The sequence below is a fragment of the Manacus candei genome, unplaced genomic scaffold (assembly GCF_025592945.1).
Source record: "Manacus candei isolate 608988 ecotype Guabito, Panama unplaced genomic scaffold, ASM2559294v1 h1tg000050l, whole genome shotgun sequence".
Classification (NCBI taxonomy): domain Eukaryota; kingdom Metazoa; phylum Chordata; class Aves; order Passeriformes; family Pipridae; genus Manacus; species Manacus candei.
In genome coordinates, this window is record NW_026138098.1 from 34,697,670 (window position 1) to 34,722,989 (window position 25,320).

General features: G+C 46.3%; 1 protein-coding gene across 1 annotated transcript in view; it reads right to left on the reverse strand.

The window, feature by feature from the left end:
* The window catches only part of SGPL1 (sphingosine-1-phosphate lyase 1), a 31,679-nt gene extending 6,639 nt beyond the window's left edge, over positions 1 to 25,040 (reverse strand). The window contains exons 1-9 of the mRNA XM_051800315.1: positions 24,964 to 25,040; positions 15,937 to 16,102; positions 13,964 to 14,031; positions 12,002 to 12,149; positions 10,558 to 10,637; positions 9,107 to 9,235; positions 2,246 to 2,334; positions 1,201 to 1,306; positions 643 to 741 (exon numbers count right to left, since the gene is read on the reverse strand). Coding sequence (XP_051656275.1) covers positions 643 to 741; positions 1,201 to 1,306; positions 2,246 to 2,334; positions 9,107 to 9,235; positions 10,558 to 10,637; positions 12,002 to 12,149; positions 13,964 to 14,031; positions 15,937 to 16,102; positions 24,964 to 24,966 — 888 coding nt within the window. The 5' untranslated portion in view covers positions 24,967 to 25,040. The remainder of the gene's footprint in view (positions 1 to 642; positions 742 to 1,200; positions 1,307 to 2,245; positions 2,335 to 9,106; positions 9,236 to 10,557; positions 10,638 to 12,001; positions 12,150 to 13,963; positions 14,032 to 15,936; positions 16,103 to 24,963) is intronic.
* Between the last annotated feature and the right edge of the window lie 280 nt (positions 25,041 to 25,320).

A 25,320-nucleotide genomic window follows, 5' to 3' on the forward strand; every position in this document is an offset into this window, starting at 1 on the left:
TTCACTGGAGCCTTTGGGAGCATCGTGCCATTCTCAAGCCTATCTCAAGAGGACAGGAGATCTGGAAGGGCTGGCTACCTCTGGGACACCTTTTCCTGCCTTCTGCACAGAGGAAAAACAAGGCATTTTGGTAGTTTGTTGTGTCTGCCAAAGGGATATGGCAACACGGTCTGAAAGGAGTGTCCTCGATGCAGGATAAGGGCGTGAGCCAAACGAACAGAAGGCCCTGGCTGGTTCCACACAAAATAAATAACTGGAGCACAGAGAGGGAAGAAATCAAGAGCTGTGTCTGAAAAATAAAATCTCAGCCCTTTGACTCCTAACTCCCTCCACACAATTTCTCAGACTTCCACGCCAATTTTGACACAACCATCAGGCCCTAAAACAAAGCCTTTTCACCAGGTGGACTACTTAGCTGTTCTTTTGTTTCAGGTATCAAGGAATATCAGGAATATCACTCCCAAATTGCATCCTACACACTCTGCTGTTGGTCAACACCTCATTTGAGGACAGTACTACCCTTCAACCAGTGTGCTTCTCCCACCAAATTCACTGGTTGGCATCCTGGAAGCCCCCTCTGCTCTTCTTGTGCTGCTTTATTCCTACAACACACAGAAGTCCCTGGAGGGAGGGGTATCCTACCTCTGCCACCTCTTCAATAGGGTCCATAATTCCATGTGGGAACTGGGGAGCAGAACAGACCAGCATGGCTGTGTTCTTCGAGATAGCTCTCCTCATTGCCTGAAGATTTAAAGAGAGAAGATGCTCACATTCCATTTACCAAGTGCCACCCTGCCAAAAAAGACAAAAAGTGAAAACATGCAGAGTCTGGTCCCAAAAACCAACACACAAAAAGCAGACAGAGAGCAAAGCAACGAGCCACAAGCACCAGCAGGCATTAACTCATCCACCTACAAATCCTGGAACATTTTTGTTCACCCCCATCTGAAATCTGGAGCTATTTCTGAAATATGTAAATTACTTGATCCTGAATTAATCAAACAAGGCAAAGGGATGGTTTACATCCAGTTATTTTAACTTAAAGTCTCATGTGCAGTGACAGGCACTTCCCTCATGCCCTTTTTCCTTGTTTCCAGAAAGCATTCATCCCTCTTGCTACCTGGATTGGTAGATTTCTTGCTAGTTGCTGTACAGTGCTAATTATTCACAGAAAGAGCAACGTGCTGCCTAAAGCAATACCTGGACATCCACTTCCATAGCCTTGGTCAATGGGATTTGAATCAGCTTCATCCCAAAGTAATGTGCTGCCTTGTCAAATGCCGCGTGGGCACTCACCGGGACCAACCTGGAAAAGTAACAGAGTGTGTGTGTCAACCCAGGCAACACCTAGTCTGGACTAACATGATGGACACTCCATCTTGAACAACCCTCTGCATGGCCTTCTGTCAACCAGGAACTAGAATTCCCAAGAAATCTACTTTCCTGTCATATCAAACAGTACTGTACCATCTCCATCTTCCCCCGGCCACCCTCCCCGAGAGGAGATGATACAAAAAGGAAGGAGCAACATAAATATACCAAATGAATGTAACATTTGTGTCTCCCATCTCAAATGGCAGAGGCTGTTTGAACAGCTTTAATTAACCTTGTTTTCTAAGGCCTCATATCATTATCAGGGCCTTAAACGTCAGAGAGGGAAGAAAAGAACCACAGGAATTCAGCAGAAGATGAACACCAGTGTTTAATTTCTTTTTACATTTTCCCCTCATCAGCAATTAACCAGAGAAATAGTTTTGCTGCACCATCTAGAAAAGAAGCAGTACATTAGAGACAGCAAATCCTCTATTAGCAGTGTAATGATTAGCACAATTCCTCATTTGAGCTCCAACCAGTCCGAGCATTTTAAGGCTAAACCCTCTTTGATCTGAATAAATCAAAACCCTCAAATACTTCAAAGGGCCTGACAATCTCTGCTCAAGAGAGGCCCAAAGCTGGTATGGACAGGTTGTCTAGAGCAGCAGACAGGTATTGTCAAAATACATCTGCTCATCACAACCCCCCCAGCAACATTTGTGCCCCCCAGGCTGCTTAAAGTGCCCTTTGAGCCATTTTTGAACCACTCCTTTCCACCCAGGGTTCTCTCCTCCAGACAGAGATGGACAAGGAGGAGGTGGTAATGAGCTATGAAATGAAGGATCATTGAGGTCCATCAGCCACCTCAACTCAAGAGGAACAGTAAATCCCACAAGCCCCCAAAGCCAAGAGCTGTGGAGGTACCACTCACATTTCTGGCTGTTTGATGCCTCTCTCGTACGCCAGGTCTCGGTAGGCCTTGCAGGCCATCAGGATGCTCTCAGTCCCCCCAGATGTCATCTGTCAGGAAGGAAAGAAGTAAACAAGTTAAAACAACTGCTTAACATGCATGCTGCAGAAGGGAAAAGCAAAAACATAGGGATTCAGCCACAGGACAACTCGGGGTTTCAAGGTAGCAGAAGCCACTGAACAGCACAAGGCAGCTTTCTGACATTCAGCTTGAAAATGCACATTTAAATGTTGAATTCTCCATTTAAATGGGGTGGGGGAAAGGGAAAACAAAATAAAGTATTCAACTCCAAAGTCTAACAGGAGTTAGACCTCCCCAACAGGAGGGGACCACACTGTATAGTCACTAGCTGGCAAACACACTCCACCTCACAAAACTGCAAGTACGTACTTAAGCTCTTGATTACCTGGGGATTGTTTATCAGGGTTACAGATTAATTATGCCACGTACACGGAAACAACAAAGCTGACTCTGTGTTAAGTCAACTGCAGTCCAGCACGGTTTATTAGGTCTGGAGCAGTGCCACACTGAGACACAGAGTCAAGCTCAGGGCTCAGAGCTGGCACTGCTCCCGAGCTACAAAACCTTCCCATAACCTGGAGAACTGCAGGACACAGAGCTCTCTCCCACCTTCTCTCTGCAGAGCCCAGCCTAGGCCTCCTCAACACCAGGGCTTCTAAGTCCTCAAGGACCCACCAGGAGGAATTTCTGTCTTCCTCTCCCCAGCAAGCCCCTCAGTATCCACACAACCCACCAGCTGTGCTGTCCCAGCCCTCTTTACCCTGACCAGAGGAGAACAAAGGGGGTTTGCATTAGGAGTTAGAAGAGGGGAAGGTATACCCAGGTTTATTGCTGCAGACTGGAACTCAAGAGCTGCTGCAAATACATAAATTAAACTCTTTACAAGAAGCGATTCCTCAAGTGGGAGGACTGTCTCTTCTTGGCCAGGCTTTATGACTCCTGACACACAGGGGACACTGGGCACAAACCTTCCACAGTAAAATTTTAACCTGGAAAAACATGAGGTTGGTTTCTCCAGCAGCCAGCTGGACTCCCTTACTGGGAGAACCATAACCTGAGGCAAGGGGGTACCTGGGACAGTTACACAGAAGTGCAGGCGAAAGAGGAATCAAAAGCTGCTTATCGGGCATATGGGGGACTAGTTTTGATCCTCTGATCTGCTGAACCAACTGCAACTTCCCCTTTTAACCTCTTCCTCCCAGAAATAAACATTAAAAGGATGCAATCACATTTTTATGTCTTATGACACCTCTAAGTTTGGGGTTTCCTTGGGTTTTTTCCCAGCTGACATAGCTGAAAACCCCCAAAATAAAAAGAGGTGTGACTGTGTGACAGTGACTAAACATTAAGTACAGAGACAAGGAACAAAGTTCATGGGCACAAAAACCAGCCTGCCACATTTGTTCCTAACAGGACCCAAGCCAGCAGCAGCTGCTGGCACAGGCAAGTGTGGAAGTGAATGTCACACCACAGACAACTTCTGCTTTTTTTTGGTAGTTTAAAAGCAACAGCTGTCACAGATAAAACCTAACAGAGCCTCACACTGGATAAAGACATCAGTGCATTAATTGTGAAGCAAATGGATGGTAGCAGGAACACAACGTCTTAAGTTTTTTATGGGCTGTGTCACTCACTTCTCAACTCTCCTTATGAAAAGATCTGTCAAGCTGTCAGCTATTACCACTGGGGAAAAAAGCCCAGCTGGTATAACAGGGACTGCCTTCCTTCCTACTGGGTGGGAGAAGAGGAATTACTGCGTACTTGTAACACTCCTTGCAACACAGATATTGCAATGATTGTGAAAACTTTGCCAGGAAGGACTTTGGGATCTTGGGATTCATGTTACTGAACCCCAGGCACTCCACGCTATCAGGCCTGCTCCTTGCTGGGCAAGCATTCCCTACTCTCATCTAGATAATCTGTTCTTGAAAAAAAACAGCCTTATTCTCATATTTCAGTCTTTCCACCAAAACACCACCATCTTGCCTCTATACATAAACAAACCTTTCCTCAAAGCCTGGCTTATCACCTGCATGGAAAGGCTGAGCCATACTCAGTTTCTGGTAGGTCAGTCAACAGTTGTCAGCAGTCGGTCACGTGCAGGATAAGGAACAACATCCAGGATGGATCCTAACCCCCGGGGCAGCAGGACTGGCATGCAGACAACCACACAGAAAGCTTGTTCAAGCAGCTGAAAATCCACCCAAAAGGCTAAATTTCAGCCAGCTCAGCTTCCTAAACTGGCCCACAGCCAGCACATCACAAGTCTCCGCCAGAGAGAAGTCCCAGAGCAGCTCGACCTGGAGGCAGCACCTTTAGCCAAGTACAGCTGCAACAGCCAAGTCCTTCTGGTCCCCACAGACTGTACCTGTGGATGGAGCCTGCTCTTTTGTAAGGAGACTTTGGCAGCTCAGCTACCCGCAGCAAACCCGTTCTGCTGTAGCCAGAGCCCAAATCGCTGTCACGGGATCGCACTTCCCCAGCCCCGGGGCAGCCGGCACCCGCCAGCACGCAGTGATTCAGCACCACCCAGGGCTCGCACACATCCCTCTCCCTCCTCCAAAGGAAGTCCACAGGCTCGAGCCGTGCCATGGGAAAAAGGGGCTGGAGACAGGCATTGTTTTAAGCGCCTTTCCAACCCTGTGCTATCTTCAAGAGCCAGGCAAAGTGTGAGGGAAAAGGCGAGTAAACAGACTTTTTGTGTTCCTGAGTTATTTATTGTTTTCCAAATGGGAGGGCAGAGGAGAGAGCACAGGGAATAAATATCCCTCCTGCTTTCTCAACCAGGTATATCGCATCTGTTGCTCCCTCCCTCCAAATCCCACTGCTCTGGACCCTCGACATTACAAACAGCAGTAAGAGGTACAGCCCCTATTCAAGGATTTCCCTGGTGTGTCACTGTTAAGCTGTCAGACATTAAAAGAACCACTTTGGTTCGTGGGCTCTCAAGTTTTGTTTGCATTTTCACCTTAAGAAATGCCTCCATTCGGGCCCTGGAGACAAAGCTGACGAAAAAAAATTCATTGAGCTGAATTACCCCATGAATAAAAAAGCACACTATAATTTATTTCTAAGGTAGCAGTAGAATAAAAAAATACACCCCGACCCACTGCATGGTCATAATGTTGTGGTAGCCTCCCATAAAACCCCTGTAAACCTGCAGGTTGTAAATTCCACTAGTTGTGTCTTGTCTCAAGGTGACCTGCTCATCACTCCAGATAAAATCTGACGGATCTGCACAGTTTAAGCCTCCCCTCAAGACACATCACTTACATTTCACTGTTCAAGTCCTACTTCAAATGTGCAGCCAGCAACAGGACAAAGTTTGGAAGCCCTGGAGTTTGGGGAGAAGAGATAAAATGGGTTTCTACAGGAGGTTTAGGTTTGTGTCTGCTGATTTCGTCTCCCACTTCTGCCCTCAGCTGTTGAAAAAGTGGAATTCACAGAGAGACTGACATCAAAGACACACATGTACACCTCCAAACACAGTTTCTCCCTACACTTCAAAGCTGCCCTTTCTTTCTAAAGGTCAAAAAACTGCCTAGAACACACAAATCATTGAAGCTTGCATAAAAGAGGTGATTTCTCCCCAAATTACAGGTGAAACCCACAGAGCCAGCACTGCAAAACAAAGCACCTTGTGAACACGAACACATGCACACAGCAGACAGGAATGAATCCCCCAGTTCCTCCTCTCAGTGCTGAGCTTAATTAGTCCTTCCAAATCATTGCAAGAATGTGATTAGAATCTCCCAGGTGCCAAAACTCCCCAACTGCTGTCTCTTTGCTCTTGCCTAACACAATTAAAAGTAAGAACAATAGTAGTAATTAGTGAGAAATAGGAAACATCCATCCACTGCTGAAAATGATTGCTTTTAAAACTGCCTAAAAACCTGGAACATCTCTCAGAGCAATTTAAGGCAAAGGCATGTCTGCACCCCCCACCACCAGGGCATTGTTAGAGGTTTTATGCCTGTGTTTAAGAGGAAAAATTACAGCCCACGTGGCTCAGCTAAAGGCAACTCCTGTAAATAATGCAGCCTGCTCATCTAGTTTAACATTCAGAAACCTAAAAAAGATAGGTTTCATCTTAGCATTTATTAAACACACCAAAAACCTTCAGAGAGGGAGCAGGGGATTGCTCCCCAGAGATCCTGCTGAGGAAGGTGTCCACACAGAGATGTGTGAAAACCTCAGGAACAGCACAAATGTGGCACCGTGCTGCTCCTCCCAGACTGAAAAGCAGACTATCAGTCCCACAAAATGCTGTTTTGCAACATGCTGTGGAAATCAGAGCACAGGGTAAGTGAAACTGCCTCACTGAGAAGTCCAGACAGAAACTTTTGGCATTTTCCACGCAGCATGCAGCACAGACACACTATCCAGAAACACCAGCAAGCTCCATTTGCCTTCAGGGACCACAACCAGGCACCAAAAAGTTGGCCAAGCAGTCCCTGCTGTTTAAATCCAGTGGCCAGGGGGCCTGGCACTATGACACACTGCTTCTCAGAGAAGGCAGTGGTGACATTCAGAGAAATTAATTTTCAACACCGCAAAAGTGGAACCAAGTAAACCAGAAGCCTTCTCAGCAGAACACACCAGCAGCCCCTCATGAACAGATCAATTTAAAGATAACTCAGGGCATTGCACCCTCCCTGGTTCAGCCTTAAAGCCTCTGTTTTACAGCCTCACCAGCTACTGAAGTGTAACTGTGGCAGTCTGAGCCACCAGCTACGGCAGGGCCTTCCTGAGAAACCATTGCATCAGTTGGAAAAAATGCTCTTTTTAAATGACTTTGTAACTGTCCAAGTCTCCAGAAGTTACTGTGAAATGTTAATTCTGCTTTGGAAAGAAGAAAATAAGAAGTCTTTGAGGCCAACTACTTAAAGAGCATGTGACCTCCATACACCTACCCACATCTCTCTGTCAATGATTAGCAACTCTGGATGCTTCCCAGTCAGGAAGGGACACGTGGGAGGAAGACAAAAAGTCCACTGGAGACACTTGTTTGGACATGATAATTACAGGGCTGCAATTAATCTTCTGTTTCCAGCCAATCAACTCTTCAGCCCTCCCCTTCACCCTGCAAATGGGACTGTTCATCCAGCTGGGATGTAACTCCACGGCAGGTTGTGTGTCTGCTTTGCTCCTTTGTTTGGCTTTATGGCACCATCCTCAGGAGGGAGGGGAGGACTGAGGGAAAAGCAGAAGGTCTCACACTGGCTGTGTCACAGTCTTCCTATTTTGGAGCAGTTTTTTACCTGTTCTGACCTCCTCTCCAGCAATTCCACTTTTCAGTTTCAGTGGAGGAGCACACGGGGCCGAGGTGACGCTTTTACAACACATTTTACGAAACAAACCCCGAATGTCCTCCTTGCAGGCTTCAGCAAGCAAAGTTCTCCAAGCATCCATCAGCAGCACACAGCTATCTGCCTGTTTTATCAGTTGATGTCCCAACTGGTGATAAAAACCAGTTTCAACAGCTTGATCCCCAGCCTCCTCCCCACTCTAGGGATAATCTCACCCCCGTTCTCAGCGCTGCAAGCTGGGAGGCAGCTGAGGTGAGGTTAAACATTTCTTATAAAAGCAAAGAGGCACATTCCTTCTGTACACTTGAAGGTGGCACAAGGAATACAGTCCTGAGAAGACAAGTCAGGTCACAGGGTGTCACTTCCTCCTATCAAAGGTAATCACATCTTATACTCCCATGCAGTGCACTGCTGAGTTTCAGCTTCAATGCAGCTGGAGTCTGATCCCAACTACACCTACTATAAGGCTACTCCAGTACTTAACTCCTTAGCACAACCAAGCCTCCAAGTGACAGATAAAGCCCATTCAAGCCCATTCAAGGCCATCTCCTAAGCTCTTGTGTCAACACTGCCTTCCCAAGTGACCAGCCACTGCCAGCCTTCTCCCCTCCCCAGCACATTTTACACCAAGCACCTCTGCCAGTCTCTGGAAAACCTCATCTGGATTCTTCTTACAGACTCAACTAACTCTTCTCAAATATTGTCTGCCAGCTGCACCTAACCACCATGCCAGGAGATAAGACCTCACTGTCCCACACACCATGTAAACAGGGAGAGAACCTGCCCTCAGGAGTTCAGGATCCTCACCAAAAGGAGAGAGAAGAAGACATGATTTATTTTTATAACAATATTTCACCGTGCAACTTCTTATCTTTTGCTCTTTGACCAACACTGAAAGAATCAGTTTAAGAACACCCATTTGGACTCCTGCTAGGAATTTTATCGAGGCTGTAAAACTGGTTTCCGCTGTAGTGCACTGGAAGGCCACACAAGCCTGGAAATACAGCTTTCCAGCTGGACAGCTGACAATACATGCCATGCCTGCTTGTTGGTGACCAGCCAACCAGCTGGCCTTGCCCTCAATCCCAGCAATCTGCCAGGCTACAGATTTCCAGTCCAGAGACTAAAACTGAGGGGAGCTACTCAAAGTAACACTGCTCTGTTCACCATCCCCCACGGACCACCAGCCAGGCTGCATTACACCACTTCTCTTTTCCAACTGCCATCGAGCCTGTGTCATTTAAAAGTGGAGAAAAAAAAGCTGATCTAAATAGTCTTGTCTAGAAAACTATTTCCCTGAGTTAAATTGTCTCTCATAAAGCTTCACCAAGAAGAGGAATAAAGCAACCATCCTCCATCACACAGATATGTCGGCATGGAATATCCCAGAGTGAGCTCGACCTCAGCCTCATCTGCAGAGCACAAGGTGCCTTTGCACTTATCAGAGTTAAAAATATCCAAAATGTCCAGGAAGTTAAGACAGGCTACTTACAGCACCACAAGACTTGGGGCCCCCGTTGAAGAGTGTACAGGCAATCCTCACTACTTCTGCTTCCATCTTCCTCAGGCCAGGGAATATATCTGGATGGAGAGGGTTGCTCCAGGCAAACTCTTCATACACCTTCAGGAAACAAAGACAGAAAGTCAGCCTTGCAGATGGAGCACTGGATTATCAATGCAGCTTTGAGAACTCCCCATGTGCACTGTATAAGTAAATTAGCTGCATTTAACCATAAGAACACTGCGGATCTCCTTGGACTTAACTGCTCCTGCAAGTAAATGCCACAAGCTGATGAGTAAAAAAAAATTTAAAAAAAACCAACGTTTTTCTAGGGCATTTTGACCTTTGAATTGATTCTATAACATATCAATAGCTCTTGCTGTAAAGACAATTTTTAAAAAAGAACAACACGCACTCTGAGATCGCTTTACACAAAACAGGCCAAAAAACCTCCTTTGCAGAACTAGTTTTCAAGTTTACTATTAAGGGGGAATTCTGAAGCACAAAAAAAAAAAAGCACAAATGGCCACCCACACCACAACAAAAGTGGATGTGGAAACCAGTATTTCATGCTTTTCTGCAACTGTGGACTTACAGGATATAAGGCTGGAACAGGCCAGTTCCAATCTCCTGCAGTCCAGATCAAAAAGCAACTGCAGGGATGTTAAAAGAAATACAGCAGAATAATCAGCACAAACAGAGGGAATGTTTCCACAACACTCTGAGGCCCCTCCAGAAAGGCTGCTCTGAGCTTTATGTTTCCCTTGAAGTGGCAAAGAAAATGTCAACAGGAGGAAGAAAACAGCAATAGAAACCACCAAACAGAGCTCATTACACTTGTTACAAAAGCTGTTCCCAGGAGTAAAACTTCCTTTCCTAGCAAAAGAACTCTGGTAGGAAATGTACTAGTAAACAGACCTTTAGGCTGTCCAGGTTATTCTCCAGCCTCCTCAAAGGGAGAAGTTCCTGAGCAGGTAAACAGACCTAACAAAGACACCACTGAAACATGCCAGTGCTCCATTGTTTAAGATTTGGACCACTCAGCCAAGCCAAAAAAAAAAAAAAAAAAGCAACACTTTACAAACTTCTCTTTTATTTAAATCAAGAAGAATTTAGTTTTGCTCAGTGAAAGTTGTTCCAGTACCAGTTTCCAGTTCACTTGAAACCAGCTCCTTACCTTCTCACTCAAAACATCTCACCTGACTGGCCCAGTTATCTCTACAAGGTGTTTTTGCAGGGACAGTTATGGGGCCAGATTTATGCTGCTCAAATGCTTTGCTACTAATTCCTCCTACATCTAGTCCAGGCTGTTTACAAACTTGGGCAGCCTTAAGTTTTTCATCTTCCTTATTTCTTTTGAGGTGCTGGAACAGCATTAAGGGGTTTCTGGTCACCCTGAAGGTGCAGAGGGTATCTGCAAAGTTGGACTGCTTGCACTTTACCTTCACTAGCAGCTGGGTGAGCTTCTCTTCACCACTGTACACAGTCCCAGAGACCTTCCCATCCTGCCAGCGTACGTCTCCTGAAAGAGAAGGAAGAGCACGCTGCTCACAAACCCAGCCGTTCTCAGGGAGTGTGGAAAAGTGCATGGAAAAGTTCCACCCTTGGTTCTACAGATGAGGACTCAGCTTTTGAGATTTCCCTGGGTTTTGTGCCCCAGAGGCAGCTGTGTGTCGGGTTGAGCCCCTGGCATTGTGTGAACTTGGCAAACAGCAAGTAAACAATGACTGAAGAGTCAGCACATAACACATAGCAAGCAAGCAGTTATACTAATATGTAATCCACTTAATCCCCATCAGTCTCCCCAAACTGCTGTTCAACCAACTGAACACTAAATTGGCAAAACTGAAGCCACTTTCAAAGAGCACCCACCACCACTGTAAGCTGAGAAGAGATGGAAAGGCCAAGTTTACACTGCTAAAACCTACAGCACACCAGGCACCTCAATCAAATGTCACCTCAACCAGTATTTCCAGGCAACTTCCAAAGGAGAGCATGTGGGGGGCGAAGGGGGAGACCTCAGGAAAAGAAAAAAGAACCCAGTGAAGGAAGGAAACAATAATTTAAGGGAAAACACAGACAGAAGCAGCACTAGCAATACACATCAGCAGAAAAGAAGGAAGTTGTTACAGGATACTCTGCTGTGAATCTGCTTCTGAATCTGGAGCAGATGCACTGTTGTAACAGAAAATTCAAGGCATTTCTCAAATTTGGGATAGGAGCAGGGCAGTCATTACCTTTTCCTCTGGACAGGAAGTCACCCAGATCTGCTCATTAGGAGTAAGAGTTCCACAAATCAGGGTGGAGATATTTACAGGAGAGAGGCAACTCAAATCAAGTGTCAAACACCGCTTATGTGGGCTCAAGCCAGCAGAACAACAGTATGACTTTTCCTTCCTTAAAAGGTTTTTTCAAGGTGCAGACCATTATGGTCACTGCAATTAAGAGAGACAGTCTCGGAAATTCCCTAAAAATCCCACTTGGAAGTTGCTTTTTTTGATTATGAGTATTTCCTGGGGCTTCACAGAAAACACATTTCTGGTAAAAGTCGAACATCAAGGCAACTGCTCAGAAATGCAAACCAAAATGCATTCAGATACCTTCCTCCCTATTTCTATTCTCCTCAGCTCTCCCACCTCTCCATCAGTCTAGAATTCTTGGAGAAGGAATGGAATTTCAGTGTGAATACCCAAATACAGCATTAAAAGTCATAAACACAGACCTTAGTCACTTCCAGAAGGTAAACAGAAAAACCTGCAAGCAAAGAGCATCAGGGATGAAATATTTAAGGGGAAGCCATGTGCAGGAGTCACTAGAATTCGTTGAAGAGAGCAAGTGTAATATCAGGTGTCTGACAGACCCACTTCTGCTGCAGCACAGACTCACCTTTGGAGCTGTACTCTTTCATCTTTTCCAGCACTTGGGGCTGGCTCATGCCTTGTTCTGGCAGTGCTTTGATATAATCCTTTTCATCTTTCAGGAAGGATAAACTGGACGTGACATCATTCAAGGCTTCATCAATCTTCTTTTGAATCTGAAGAGAAAGGAAAAACCTATGAAACAGTGGCACTGGCCATATTATAAATACTTGAGTGTGTGCAGGACAGAACCTACTGGTTACATCAGTGGTGCTGAGTAGAACAGGAATTGCCTCAGCTCTGTGATCAAAGAGCCACAGCCTCCTTCCTGCCAACCTCTCCCTCTGAAAACAAGCTGCCTGGAACAGCAAACTGCCATACACCAGGCTCTAAACCTGTGGGAATGGTGGCTGGCACAGCCCAGAACTGTGCCCATTAAGCCATTGCAGAGTGGCACTTGGGCCCCTGCTCAGCTGCTCGACACCACCACTGCAACATCCAGACACAGGACATTCTCTGCTGGGTATGGAAGAGCAGTAGGAGCTTTGAGACCCTCCCTTAATGCTTGAGAAAACTGCATTGTTATCCACCAAACCTCTCTAAGTCACAGTTTTTAATCTGCAGAAGCCTTCAGATGCCTTCTGGTCTGTACCTTGCCTCCTCTGCCACCACACACATGAGTTTAGAAACTCATGAAAACAGAGACACAACAAAGAAATCTCCACTACAGGCACAGTTCAGAGATTTCTTTCTTCTCACTCACACCTTACACCCAAGAAACCCAAGACTTTTTCTCACAGAACATTCCAAAGTAAAGATTCTTCTTCCAGGCAACACAGGTGTTGGGATAGTGACTTTTGGACATTGGAATGCCTCAAAGTCAGGGCCTCACAGTAAGGGACTGACAGGTTATCAGCTATCAACCTACCAAAGAGCAAGGACAGCACACAGATAGGGCACAGCAGGAGTCCTCTGGCACAGGAGAGCAGTGTCAGCCCCAAGGAGGGAAAGCCTGGACACAACAGGAATTGTACAAGGTGTCCTTTTCTAAGAGGTAGGCAAAAAATACAAGCAGAAGAGAACTCATCTGATCAAGGGCTACTCAGGTGAGAAGGTGAAAGTTGGGGTACTTTACATAACAAAGAGGGGATGCTACTCCCTTCCAGAGGGCTGGGGGAGAATTGGAGAACTCCTTCTGTGTCTACAGCAAAAGGAAAAAGAGTTCCTCTGCCCTACTCTCTTGATAAAATTATCTGTAACAGATCTGACCCCTCAGTCAATGTGCAAATATGCCAACACATTAAGCAGAAAGCAGTGCCATCAAGTGTGATACCATCATTTACCAGGTAAAACAAACCCAGCTGGGCATTTCTTCATCACTAAGTTGTTAACGTGCTAAAACATGCTGACATTTGTGCTTGCAAGTTTCCCTGCAAGAAAAGAATCTCCCAAACCACAGCTCATGTCATTTTAATGATTACACAAAGTTCTGATAGCCTTGTGCTACAATGCTAATTACTGCTAATAGTTATCTGAACCCTAAACTAATCACGGCCAGTTCCCTGATTAAAATAAATATCCTTCCAAGTTGCACAACATAGCTATCTCACACTTCACATTGTTTCAGAAGAGCAACTCAAGTTCAATCCTGTCCTCCTTCTCCCAGACTTAAAATTATTTTCTTGAAATCTAACAACGAGGAAACGTTACTGGAAAATTCTGTTACCACACTGATTCTTGGTTAAAACAAATAAAAGAAAATTAAAAGAAGGTGGCACCTCCATTTTATGAGGGTGATATTATGACAAAAAGAATAGGTAGAAATTAAATCTGTCATTCAACCAGGTGGCAGCAGAAGACATCCCAGATGTATATCCTTGGATCATTATGATCACACTGACATGAAAAAGATGCACAGAACTGTATATTCTCCAAGACAGCTGAAACAAGGACCTGGGATAATACCAGAAGTAGTTGTTCCAATACTTACTATGGCTCCAACAAGTGGCATTTTTCTCAGCAGTTTAAAGAACTGTTTTTTAGTTCGGGATGTCAAACCTGAAAAAGAAAAGTTAAAAATGAACCTGTAATGAGTCAAGAAAAAAAAAGGGACTCTGAGCACAGTACTTCTTACAGAGACCATGATCCAGGTTCAGCATCACTGATCCAAGCTAAAATAATTCAGTGACCAAGGGGATAGATGAGCAAATGGAAGAACAAGGCTCAGGAGTGGACCATGCTATGGAAACGTCTGGACTGCAGAACAGGAATCCATAATTTGACTTTCTTACAAAGCAGTTCACACCCACCTGTGGAATTTTACAGGAAAGAGAGGGATTTCAGGGTCTGCTAGAGGAAAAGTCTCCAGCAAAAAGGGAAAGTACTTTTTGAAATTATCTTCTGCCTCTTCGAACCAGAATAGTACTAGAAAACAAAAACACTTAAGATGTGAAACAGGCTCCCAGACCAAAGGAGGAAAGAGTGACATCTGTGACCATGTCAGCTGGGGCACAACACAGATTTGCCCCATGTGTGTCCACCAGAGATAGGAAACATGATGCAATGGGAGGTGACTCAGGGAAAGGGGATGGACAGAGGGAAAAGCAGAAATTGCACCACATGAACGAGAGAAGCCATTGATGACAAGCACTGGAAAACTCCTAGGGTAGCTCTATAGGCAGGAATGAAATCAGGATGACACAGATGCTTTATAGCCACCAAAAACATCTGCCAAGTCCTGCAGGCATTTCACTTGCACGCCCACAGGACACTTACACCAAGAAATAACTCAACAAAAGATGAAAAAAATCGACCCTTTCAAGACTTGGCAATTTTATTTACATTTTCCCCTCCCACTTCATATATATATTTCACTTCATATGCACAATTTGAAAGGCTACCTAAGGACACTAATTGGAACACCCTGTAGCAAATACTCAATGCTCTGACACTGTTTCTGCTGCACATCTCACTGTGCACAATTTCATTATCAATTTTCTCAGTGAGTAAAGACTTCAAACTCCTGAAATATTCAGACAACCTTTTAAGTCAATACTTTAAAAAAATACACTGTGCAACAGTACAAATACTAGCCAAGAAAATAACATAACCCTGTCCTGAGCAAAAGCTTCACACCAATTTGTTCCTTACAGACATTCCCACTGTTGAAAGACAAAGGCCTGCTTGAGAAACAGAGACACAGAGGTTGACATCAAGTTACAAACTTGGCTGTTTTTAACAAGCTGCCACTGGAGTGTATCCCTAAGGCCTGTGGGAAATGAAAAGCACTGTGTTCTCTGAGGGCAAGGTAGTGATCTCTGGCCATGGCACAACCAGGGGAAACTGCAAGTTCACCAGAAGAGATCCCACTGTCAACATCAGAAATCACTCAAAACAGGAAGAGGGTCCAGAAATTAAATAAAATTTAAAAAGAAACAAAAAAAACAAGCAAAAAACCCCCAAACAAAACTCACACCACCACATGCAATTATCTTGAACATCTTGAAGATGAAACACGCCTCCAACGCCAAATCAAAACCACATCTCCTCCCCCAGCAGGAAGGGAAGCAACCAAGGGTTATCCAGACACTTTGCAGCAGTGACTCAGCTCACAGGAACCCGGCTCTGGGATAAACCTCCCCAGGGTTTGAGCAACAAGAGTGTTGCGACAAGTAAATGGTCCAGCCAAAAGAAAAACAGAGACAAGGGAAAGGGAAGGAGACACAGGCACATTCCAGGCTGGGCTGCTGCACCCTCTGAAGGAATGGAGGTGTTACATTGATCAGACAGGTCTTCACCTTAATTTGGAAGAGGGGTTTGTAAATATTAGTTGACAGCAGAGAGTCTGTTTTAATAAGCGTTTGTCCTTGTTTCACCCCCTTTCCCTTCTACTACCTGGGAACAACTCTGATGCCCCTTCCTTCCCTCTAAACAAAGGAAAATCCCTCATTTTCAAATACTCACTCTCAGGCTGGAAGAGGAAGCCATGCAGCCACACACTCAGAAGGGTAGAAGAAAAGGTCAAGCCAATGAGCTGCCAGGGTTCAAGTCCAGCACATCGGGCATTCACAAAGCCTGTTGCTTTCTCCCAGTACATCTGGAGGACTTCCTTGTAGGGAATAACAGCATCCTGTGCAAAGGAAAACCACAATGACATTGGGAAAAGGTTAAATGCACACAAATCAAAAAGTCTACTGCTGATTAAAAAGGTGCTTTCCAGCATGCAGACCCAATGCTCTCCTTAATTCCTGCAAGCAGGAGATAAGTTTTCAGCCACCTCCAGTTAAGAGTCACTGATAAAAATACACACCTTGAGAGACTTCAAATATTGAGAGAGAAGTGCCAAGAGCAGATGAGTAAAATATGGTTCTCTGCACAGTCCCAAGAACCACCAGATCTCACCATGGCCCAAGAGAAGTAACTATGTTAATATTTATTGCCAAGGAATTATCAGGTGCTGAGTGAAGGTACCACCAAAACAGGTCTATTAAGTACCTAGGGCTGGATTTTTAAGGAAGATGCAAACACTCAGCAATTCCTTAAGTTTAGAGTCTAATTAGTACGTTGCACACCAAGGCAGGACGGAAGGGAGAAACACTCTTCCACCAAAATAAACCCCAGAAAAGAGTGATGCAACAACAATTCCATCCTCAAAACAGGAATTACCATCAGGATTAAACCCAAGTGCATCATCAGTAGCTTCAAACCAGATGCTCTTCAAGAGCATCAGAACAGGGTGAAGAAATTAGGTGTGCACAAGAGGAAAGGGATCTAAACAGCAGTCTTCCATCCAATTCCCTGGAAAAAGGCTTCTAGAGATAAGAAGAACCCACACTTTGTTTGGAGCTATGACTAATAATGACAATTTTTGGGGGGGAGTGTTGCATGCTACAAATGAAAGCTTGTGCATTTTACTTCAGTTTTTAAAGCTTTATCAGCTGACCTCAGAGCCCTCTTCCAAATCCTTCTTCTCTTTTAACCAGCCTTGAAGCCTAGCTTTGCCCAGTTTTCCAGGGGAGATTTCCAGCACCACAAAGCTTCACTGTCCCAACAACAGGGAAAGTACATGGGACCTTTCAAAAGATTTGTTACTAAACTTTGGAAGGAACAGATCGATCCTTGATAGCTGTGCTGTTGGACTGTGGGTGGGATTAGAGCCATTTGCAAAGGTGAATATAAATAAGCCACTAAATTAAAAACTGCTAAAACTTTCCTTCTCAGGACCTTTTTCAGATCTCACTTCTGGATCAAGCCAACAACAGAAGCAGCATTTAATTGGGTTTTTTTAGGGGGTAAGGTGTCATTCCAAAACAATTGGAGAGGCTACTAACAGCCTAAAAGGAGCCACGTTTTTCCAAATAATCAAAGGAGAAAGGCAGGATTCCTTACCAAAAAACAACACTAATTAATACTCACTACTTTGAAAAGCAACAAAATGCAAATAACGTGACAGAATTTAAAAGAATTTAGGCAACCCAACCGTAAACTCCAGCAAAACAACAGCATTTCCCATCACAAAGGAATAATTTCACCCACGTCTTAGCACGGGCTGAAGGGACACCGGCAGAATTAGGCAAAACCAGGCAGCACTCAGCTGTGAGGAGGCAAATTAGCACCTATTCATTTGGCAAAGGGCAATTTAAAAACACACCAGGCACTTCAGCCTCCGAAACAAGGCAGCCACACCAACCACTGCAATTAGGCAACGTCCCAGCTAATGCCCAGTCCTCCAATCCGCTCACCACAAAGCTGATTTAACCCCAGAATTTAAGGGAAGAGCCACCTTTTCCAGCTAACTTAACTTAGGTTGTACTTAAGTTTCAGCGAGTTTGCAACAATCTTCTCTGGCAAATCCCTGGAAAGCCAGCAACAATGACTTTGGTTCACTGCCTGGGAGCTAGATGCCAGAATATCATTCAGTTTTGGAACTGCACTTAAAGGATGGAAATGGAGCCACTAATTTACTAGTGTCTCAAGAGCTGTGCTCAGCTGATGGCAAGAAAATGCTGTGGCATCAAATATAAAGTGGGCTGTGCTGGTTTTTTTCCTGAATATGGAGGATACTGTGAGCTGTAAGCCCTCAAATCAAAATGGAACATGATTTTCGAGACAAAAGTCACTTCAGTCAATGGCCACGTTAAAAGAAATAAATCTGGCACGAGATTGATGTGGCTCTTGGAGAAAGTTCTGGGCAGAAGATCCCAGCTGACAGCATATTTTGTTGTCAAATCACACAATCCCCACTGAAACCCCTGAGCACTGATATATGGTAGATCAATGGTACTTCCAAGTTTCTGAACAAATAAGAGAAGAATTGAATTATGTTAATTCCAAGCCACTGAAGAGTTTCTTTCTCTTTCTTGCTTTAAAAAAAATAATCTGAAATCAATCCCTAAATAATGCAGTTTGACCAGGTAATTTTCTCTGTTTTTCTCAATTTCCTTCTTCAGTCATTTCATACTTACAAGAGTTTGAAGGATGAGATTGATCAATTTAGGAGGATATTAAAAACAGGGATTAAAAAACCCAGTGAAAATTGGCATGGAAGGCAAGTTAGCAATGAAATACAACTCCCCAGATCCCCAGCTAACTATGAACTCAGTTTTTTTCCAAGTGCTTCTTTGCCCCAAAGTACCAGCAAGGTACAAGAGACCTCTACTTTCTCAGTTATTAACTTAATCCTGCAGAAACCAGAAGGTTGCACTCAAATGTTTTTATTACATCCAGGAACATGCTGGGTTAAAGAGGCTTATAAAAAAGAGGGAGAGACTTTTCACACAGGCAGAGTGACAGGACAAGGGGGAATGGCTTCCCACTGCCAGAGGGCAGGGATAGATGGGATATTGGGAAGGAATTCTTCCCTGTGAGGGTGGGGAGGTCCTGGCACAGGTTGCCCAGAGAAGCTGTGGCTGCCCCTGGATCCCTGGAAGTGTCCCAGGCCAGGTTGGACAGGGCTTGGAGCAACCTGGGCTAGTGGGAGGTGTCCCTGCCTGTGGCAAGGGGTGGGACTGGATGAGCTTTAAGGTCCCCACAACCCAACTCATTCTGGGATTCCATAGGATTGCAGTCCCAAAGTACTTCCTCATTCCAGAGGGAGGAGGCAGGGGGGATAAACAGCCTCTGTTTAGCCCAGCCACTGGAATCCCTTCCCCTGCAGCCTTGGAGGTGCTGCTCATAACAGAGTGAAAAACTACTACTGCTTCCTCAGCTGGCCTAAAGAAAACAAGCTGACCTGATTTTAAAGCTGCCTACAGGACAGCATTTAATGTAAGACAGTGACCTGCTTATTTGTGAAGGCATCAAAAAATATGTTTCCCTTTCCATTACAGGAGAGTAGATAAGCTGGTTTTATTTCCACAAGAGAACCTTCCCCGCTCAAAAGCTTCACAAGACACAGGATTATTTCAGAAGCAGTTTAAAAACCCAACTTATGAGCACACTAAAATGCTGGGGGGAAAAAAAACCTCCACTGGAGGATTTGTTTTTAATTCTGAGAGCAGCAGGACAGAGCCAGGTATCAGATAAAATACTAACTGCTATCATTAGGACTTGCAGTGTTCATTTGTACTGATATTAATGCACTTAGCAACCCAAGCAGTTTACATATTGAATTTTTAGCTCCACAGATTAGAAATACATCCTCAGTACTTTATTTCTAAAAGCCATTAGTTTGCTGAGCTGGTTCCAGGGATAGCCCTTATGCCACTACAAAAGAGGACAAATTAACTGCAGTAATGCTCTTCTGTCCCAGATGACAGAAAAGAGAGGGAGGGGGGAAATGCCAAAGCTAATGAGAGCACATTTTGCAGTTTTGCCAGAACAGCATTTCCTTGGCTGCGAGCTTTAGGACTCGAATAAGCTTAGAAAAAAAAAAAAAAGAAAGAGAGAGAGAGAAACAGAAAGGCAATAAACTGGAGGACCCCAGAGTTTTGTTACAAGTGCCTCCTGTTTCTGACACTGTAAAGTGGAAGTTTACCTGTGGCAAGAGCAGGAAGAAAGGTTTTATCAGCTCAATCTTCCTTTCACCAGAAGAGCATTTAACGTGGGCCACAGAATAAAAGTAGCTTTTAAAGGCAAGTTTATTTTATGCAATATCATGAGTCTCAGGCTGACTGTGCAAGTAGGAACTGCTAGTATCATAGAATGGCCTGGGTTGGAAGGGACCTTAAAGCCCATCTCATTCCACACCCTGCCATGGGCAGGGACACCTTCCACTAGCCCAGGTTGCTCCAAGCCCCATCCAACCTGGCCTTGGACACTTCCAGGGATCCAGGGGTAGCCACAGTTTCTCTGGGCAACCTGTGCCAGGGCCTCCCCACCCTCACAGGGAAGAATTTCTTCCCAATATCCAACCTAAACCTACTGTCTGTCAGTTTACAGCACATTCTCAGCTTTCACCTGAATCCACAGAGATTCCCAAGCCAGGGACACTCTGAACACCTCCCCATGCTGAACCTTAATGTTTGTGTTTGCCATCTGTCTTCCCTCACATCACCAGAGCCAAGGAAGAAGGTGACATGTCACACTACTCAGTACATAGTAAATCAAGGCCAAGAGAGATGGCTCAGAGACAGCACCAGCCAGGTCAACCCTGAGGATGGGAACACATGGAATACTGGCACTGCCACTGTAATTAAAGCCTCTGCTCCAATACAACAAGTTTTTCCAAGGAGAAGCTTCCTGACTGGAAACAAACTGCACAGAGCCAGCAACCACACAGCAGCTTCACTTATTTATTCTGCTTCTAAGTAGAAGGAAGAGCCCAATTAGCCCTGCCCGAGCTGACACCTTGCTGCCTGCACGTGCTCTGGCCACAAAAGGCACGTCAGGCTGGTGTAACTACACGGTGTAACTACACGGTGTAAGTGGCCTGGCCGCAGGGAGGGACTGGACTCACAGCCACCAGCCTGGCAGCTTCCTACAGGAGAGCCAGGGAATGGGATTGAGCAACCCCAGCCTCGGAGGGTGCTGCATGTGCCTGCAGTGTTTTGATTCGCACCCCGGTAATGACTCTGCTCCTCCCTCCCCGCCACCCCCACCGTGACAAATATCTTTACACAAGCACCAGGCAGAGAATATTTGTTAGTCAGCTCCTAATTACAGCTCGAGGTTTGGACCACGTGCTGCCTCCCCCCCCCCCCCCACCGTCACCAAAGGATGTGGGCACACGGAGCAACACAGGATGCAGGACCTCTCAGGAATCAAAAATCATGAACTTTCAGTTGTATGGGCTGAACTAAGTGAAAGAAAAACATAGTCAGGACACGCTAATGTCTTACCACAGCTCCCCAATACCACCAGTTTTGTCTGTGTTGCATTTATTTCCACCACTGCCATACTGAAACTTCTTCCAGAACAACAGCAATTTGGGGTGGGTTTTTTTTGCCATGTACAGTGTCAGCAAAATGAAGGTATGTATATACTATCCCACCAGCCCTGAGATTTCAAGAGGAGTGGCTAAACAATGGCTAATTATAGCTTCAGCACATAAACAAACAAGGCAGCAGCTCAGAGTAAGAGCGGCAGCATTCCAGCTTCCACTGCAAAGAAGGAATGTAAAACTATCAAAACAAGATGGAGCAAGGCTGATTCGAGGCTCAAAAAATGGACAGTTCTACAGTAATCCAAAGGACTCCAAAATCAGTGCCAGTTCAAATTTCATTTAACACAAAAGATGCACAAGGTGGTGTTGTGTGTGTTCTTTGCTCACTACAACAAATCAATTTATATAAGTTCCTGCAAACATCTGGGCACGCTGGAGGCAGAACAGACCTCACAAGAGACAAGGATTCACACAGTCATAAACCCAGCGTGGATCTCTGTGGGCCACCAGGTCCAAGAATGTGCAAGGAAACGTCCTCTCACTGCACCCGTGATAATTAGGATAAAAGAAGAGCCTGGTTCCCTGCGTGCTGGGACTCGTCTGGACATATTTCATCCCTCCACTTGGCATCCTCTCAGCTGTGGATCACTTCTGGAGAATAAAAAAGGGTGTTTATTGGAAACATTTTGCGAGTAGCCCAGTGCCACACAGGGCCACACGCAGTATTAAAGGATAAAGCCTTGGTGGGAGCTGTCTGGAAGCAGAGCATGGCATGGCAATTGTTCTGGAGACGGGCATCCACGAACAAAGGCAGCACCAAGCCCTGGCACAGCTTCCCAGCAGGGTTATGCAAGCCTCTGACAAAGCCCCCAGTATCAGCACAAACTGAATGCTGCTATTATACGTTAAGGGCCCTGCTCTTGGGCAAGTCTGGCCACAGGGCAAGATCCTCAAAAATTATCTCATCAACACCAACACGCAGAACCTTTTGACCCCGTGATACCTCACCCCATGCCCTTCCTCACGTGGCACAGGTGGATCTCCATGAGAGAGGCAAAGGAAACGCTCAGAACACAAAGGATTCCAAGCGGCTTTTACCTGTGAATTTCTAGGAAACACAAATCTTCCCTGAGAAACAATAACTGTATCACCATAACGACAGCAAAGAGACCAGCACGCCTGCTACTGGATCAAGTGACAGAATCCTAAATCTCAGTCCACACCACGCTCTAAGGACAGGACTAAGGCATACTTCAAAGCCCCTCTCAGTACACCAACCAGTACAGGCCATAGCCATTGGCCAGCACATAAACATTTCAGTACTAAACACCCCAGGAGGAAGGTCTGCTGCTACGTGAAAGGGAATGTCTTGGACTGCCTGGGATGTAAGGAATTGGAGCAATAGAATCGTAGAATCACAGACTGGTTTGGGTTAGAAGGGACCTTAAAGCTCATTATCTTAAGTATTCCACTCCTGCCATGGGCAGGGACACCTTCCACTAGCCCAGGTTGTTCCAAGCCCTGTCCAACCTGGCCTTGGACACTTCCAGGGATGGGGCAGCCACGGCTTCTCTGGGCAACCTGTGCCAGGGCTTCCCCACCCTCACAGCCAAGAATTCTGTCCCAATATCCCATCTATCCCTGCTCTCTGTCAGTGGGAAGCCATTCCCCCTTGTCCTGTCACTCCAGGCCCTTGGAAATAGTGTCCCTCCATCTTTCTTGTCAGCCCCTTCAGGCCCTGGAAGGCCACAATTAGGTCACCCCAAAGCTTCTCTTCTCCAGGGTGAACAATCTCAACTCTCCCAGCCTTTCTTCCCAGCAGAGCTGCTCCATCCCTCTGATCATCTTGGTGCCTCCTCTGGACTGGCTCCAGCAGCTCCATGTCCTTGCTGCGCTGTTCCCAGGGCTGGAGCAGCTCTGCAGGGGGGGGTGTCTCACCTGAGGGGCAGAATCCCCCCCTGCCCTGCTGCCCCTGCTGTAGGATCAGCCCAGGGCAGTGGGGTTCTGGGTGCCAGCACACACAGCTGGGGCATGTCCAGCTCTCGCCCACCAGCACCCCCAAGTCCTTCTCAGCAGTTCTAGGTAAAAAACACATCATTCCATTTCCAAAAACACTGTGTGAACAGATCAGGCCTTCTGAGACAACCCCCAGTGCGTGCCAGGGGTCTGTGGTGGGAGCAGCTGGTGCAGGAGGAGATCAGATGGAAGCTACACCTTTTTATTGCCAGAATTGTGTGCTTGGAAGAAGAAACGAGCAGCACCTCAAACTCCTTACACAGAAAGGGGCCCTACTGAATCCCTTTTACCACAGGAGTCACAGCCAGGCTGTGATCGCTGCCACGGCAGGCAAACCACACACAGTAAACGCTGTGATTGGGGTTATCTCCACACCACCAAACGGCGCTGGAGAAATCCAGGGCAGGGAGCAAGGCGTCAGCCACCTCAGCAGACCCTCCCCCCTGCTCAGGTCAGCAGTTCAGCTAGGAATTCTAAGGGGAGTAAGAGGGTGGGAAACTCCGAGAGGGCTGGAAGTGAGCAGCACATGGGAGAAGCAACATTTTTCTCCACCTAGGTAAGATTCCCAGTGCCTCGTGCTCTGTTTTGCTAAGGTTGTGGGAAGGATCGCAGAGTAAAACCCCAGTTTAGGAAAAATGTTATGTGTTAGTGTCTCTCCAGAGAAACACTCAGCCCCTGAGTACAAAGCCAACTTCCCTAGCTTTCCAGAAACCAGGAATCCCGTGCAATAGCTACTGTCCAATCTAATGAATAAAAGAGCAGACCCGAGCAGGTCTTCCAGGTGCAATAAGTAGCAGCTTTCCCTGCAAAGCCTTGGCACGGAGGGACTAAGGAGAACAGCCTGACCACACAGCACGGCTCCAGCAGCCCCAGGCCAGTCTGGACCACCCCGTGCACAAGATGCGCAGCATTTACCCAGTTCCAAATTTTGAACACAAGCCGTGCTGTCCCAGGCACAGCTCCACGCCAGAGTGGGAAGAAGCAGCAGCACTTGAGTGTTTGGGAATTTGTTTCCCATGACCAAGCGGGAAAAAACAGCAGGACGCAGATAATGCTGTTTCATCTATCACTCGGCAGCAGCTGTGATTTCAAAGTACCCTCCTGACGGATTTAAAAAAACACAAACTAGTGCCCTTTCCAGGTCTGAGGAATTGGAAGGCACATGCCATGCCGCGGCGTGCCGGAGCCGGCTGTATTCCAAGCAACCGTGAAGTTTGCTTCTAGCTAAAAAAAAAAGATAGTCAATAAGCAGAGTCTCTAAAAAACAGGAGTCAGTAAGCAAACAGGGCCTCTAAAAAAATTATAATCAATAAGCAGACAGGATGTCTATCAGCCAGACAGGCATCTTCACCAAAATCTCAGAGGAAAACACGATTTCCACCCCAGCTGGGTGCAGCGAATACACAGAGACAGGCGAAAACGCCCTTCCTAACCCCCCCCCCCCGCCCTGAAACTAGATACCTGTGGGATATAAGGGAAGCAGTGCATGGACAAGAGGGACAATCCAGGTTTAGAGGAAGGGCACGGGCCTCGCCGAGGCCCGACCGGGACGCCCCCACGCCACCGCGCCGGACAAGGCCCCGGCCTCGCAGCCTCACAGGCCGCGCCGGGACACCCCTGTGTGTCTCTCTGCCCGCGCACTCCCCGCTCACCATCGCTCCTGCTGCCGCCGCCTCCTTCTTTCCTTCCCTCTTTCCTTCCTCCCTCCTTCTTCTTCCTCCTCCTCCCCCTCCTCCTCCTCCTCCTCCTCCCGGTCCCGGCGCGGCCGCCCCGCCCCGCGGTTACCGCCCCCTGCCGGGCGCTCCCGCCCTCAGGGAGGAGCGGCGGGAAAGGCGCTCCCCTCACGTTAAAGGGGGGGGGGCGTTGAAGTGTTATAAGTGCCGGTGTGTGTGTGTGTGTGTGTGTTATTGTCAAAATACACCACTGACAAAAAGAAACAAACAAACAAAAAAGCAGTTTGTGAGCCCGCCCTGGTTTGTCGATTATCCCTGGCTGAGTGCTAAACATAA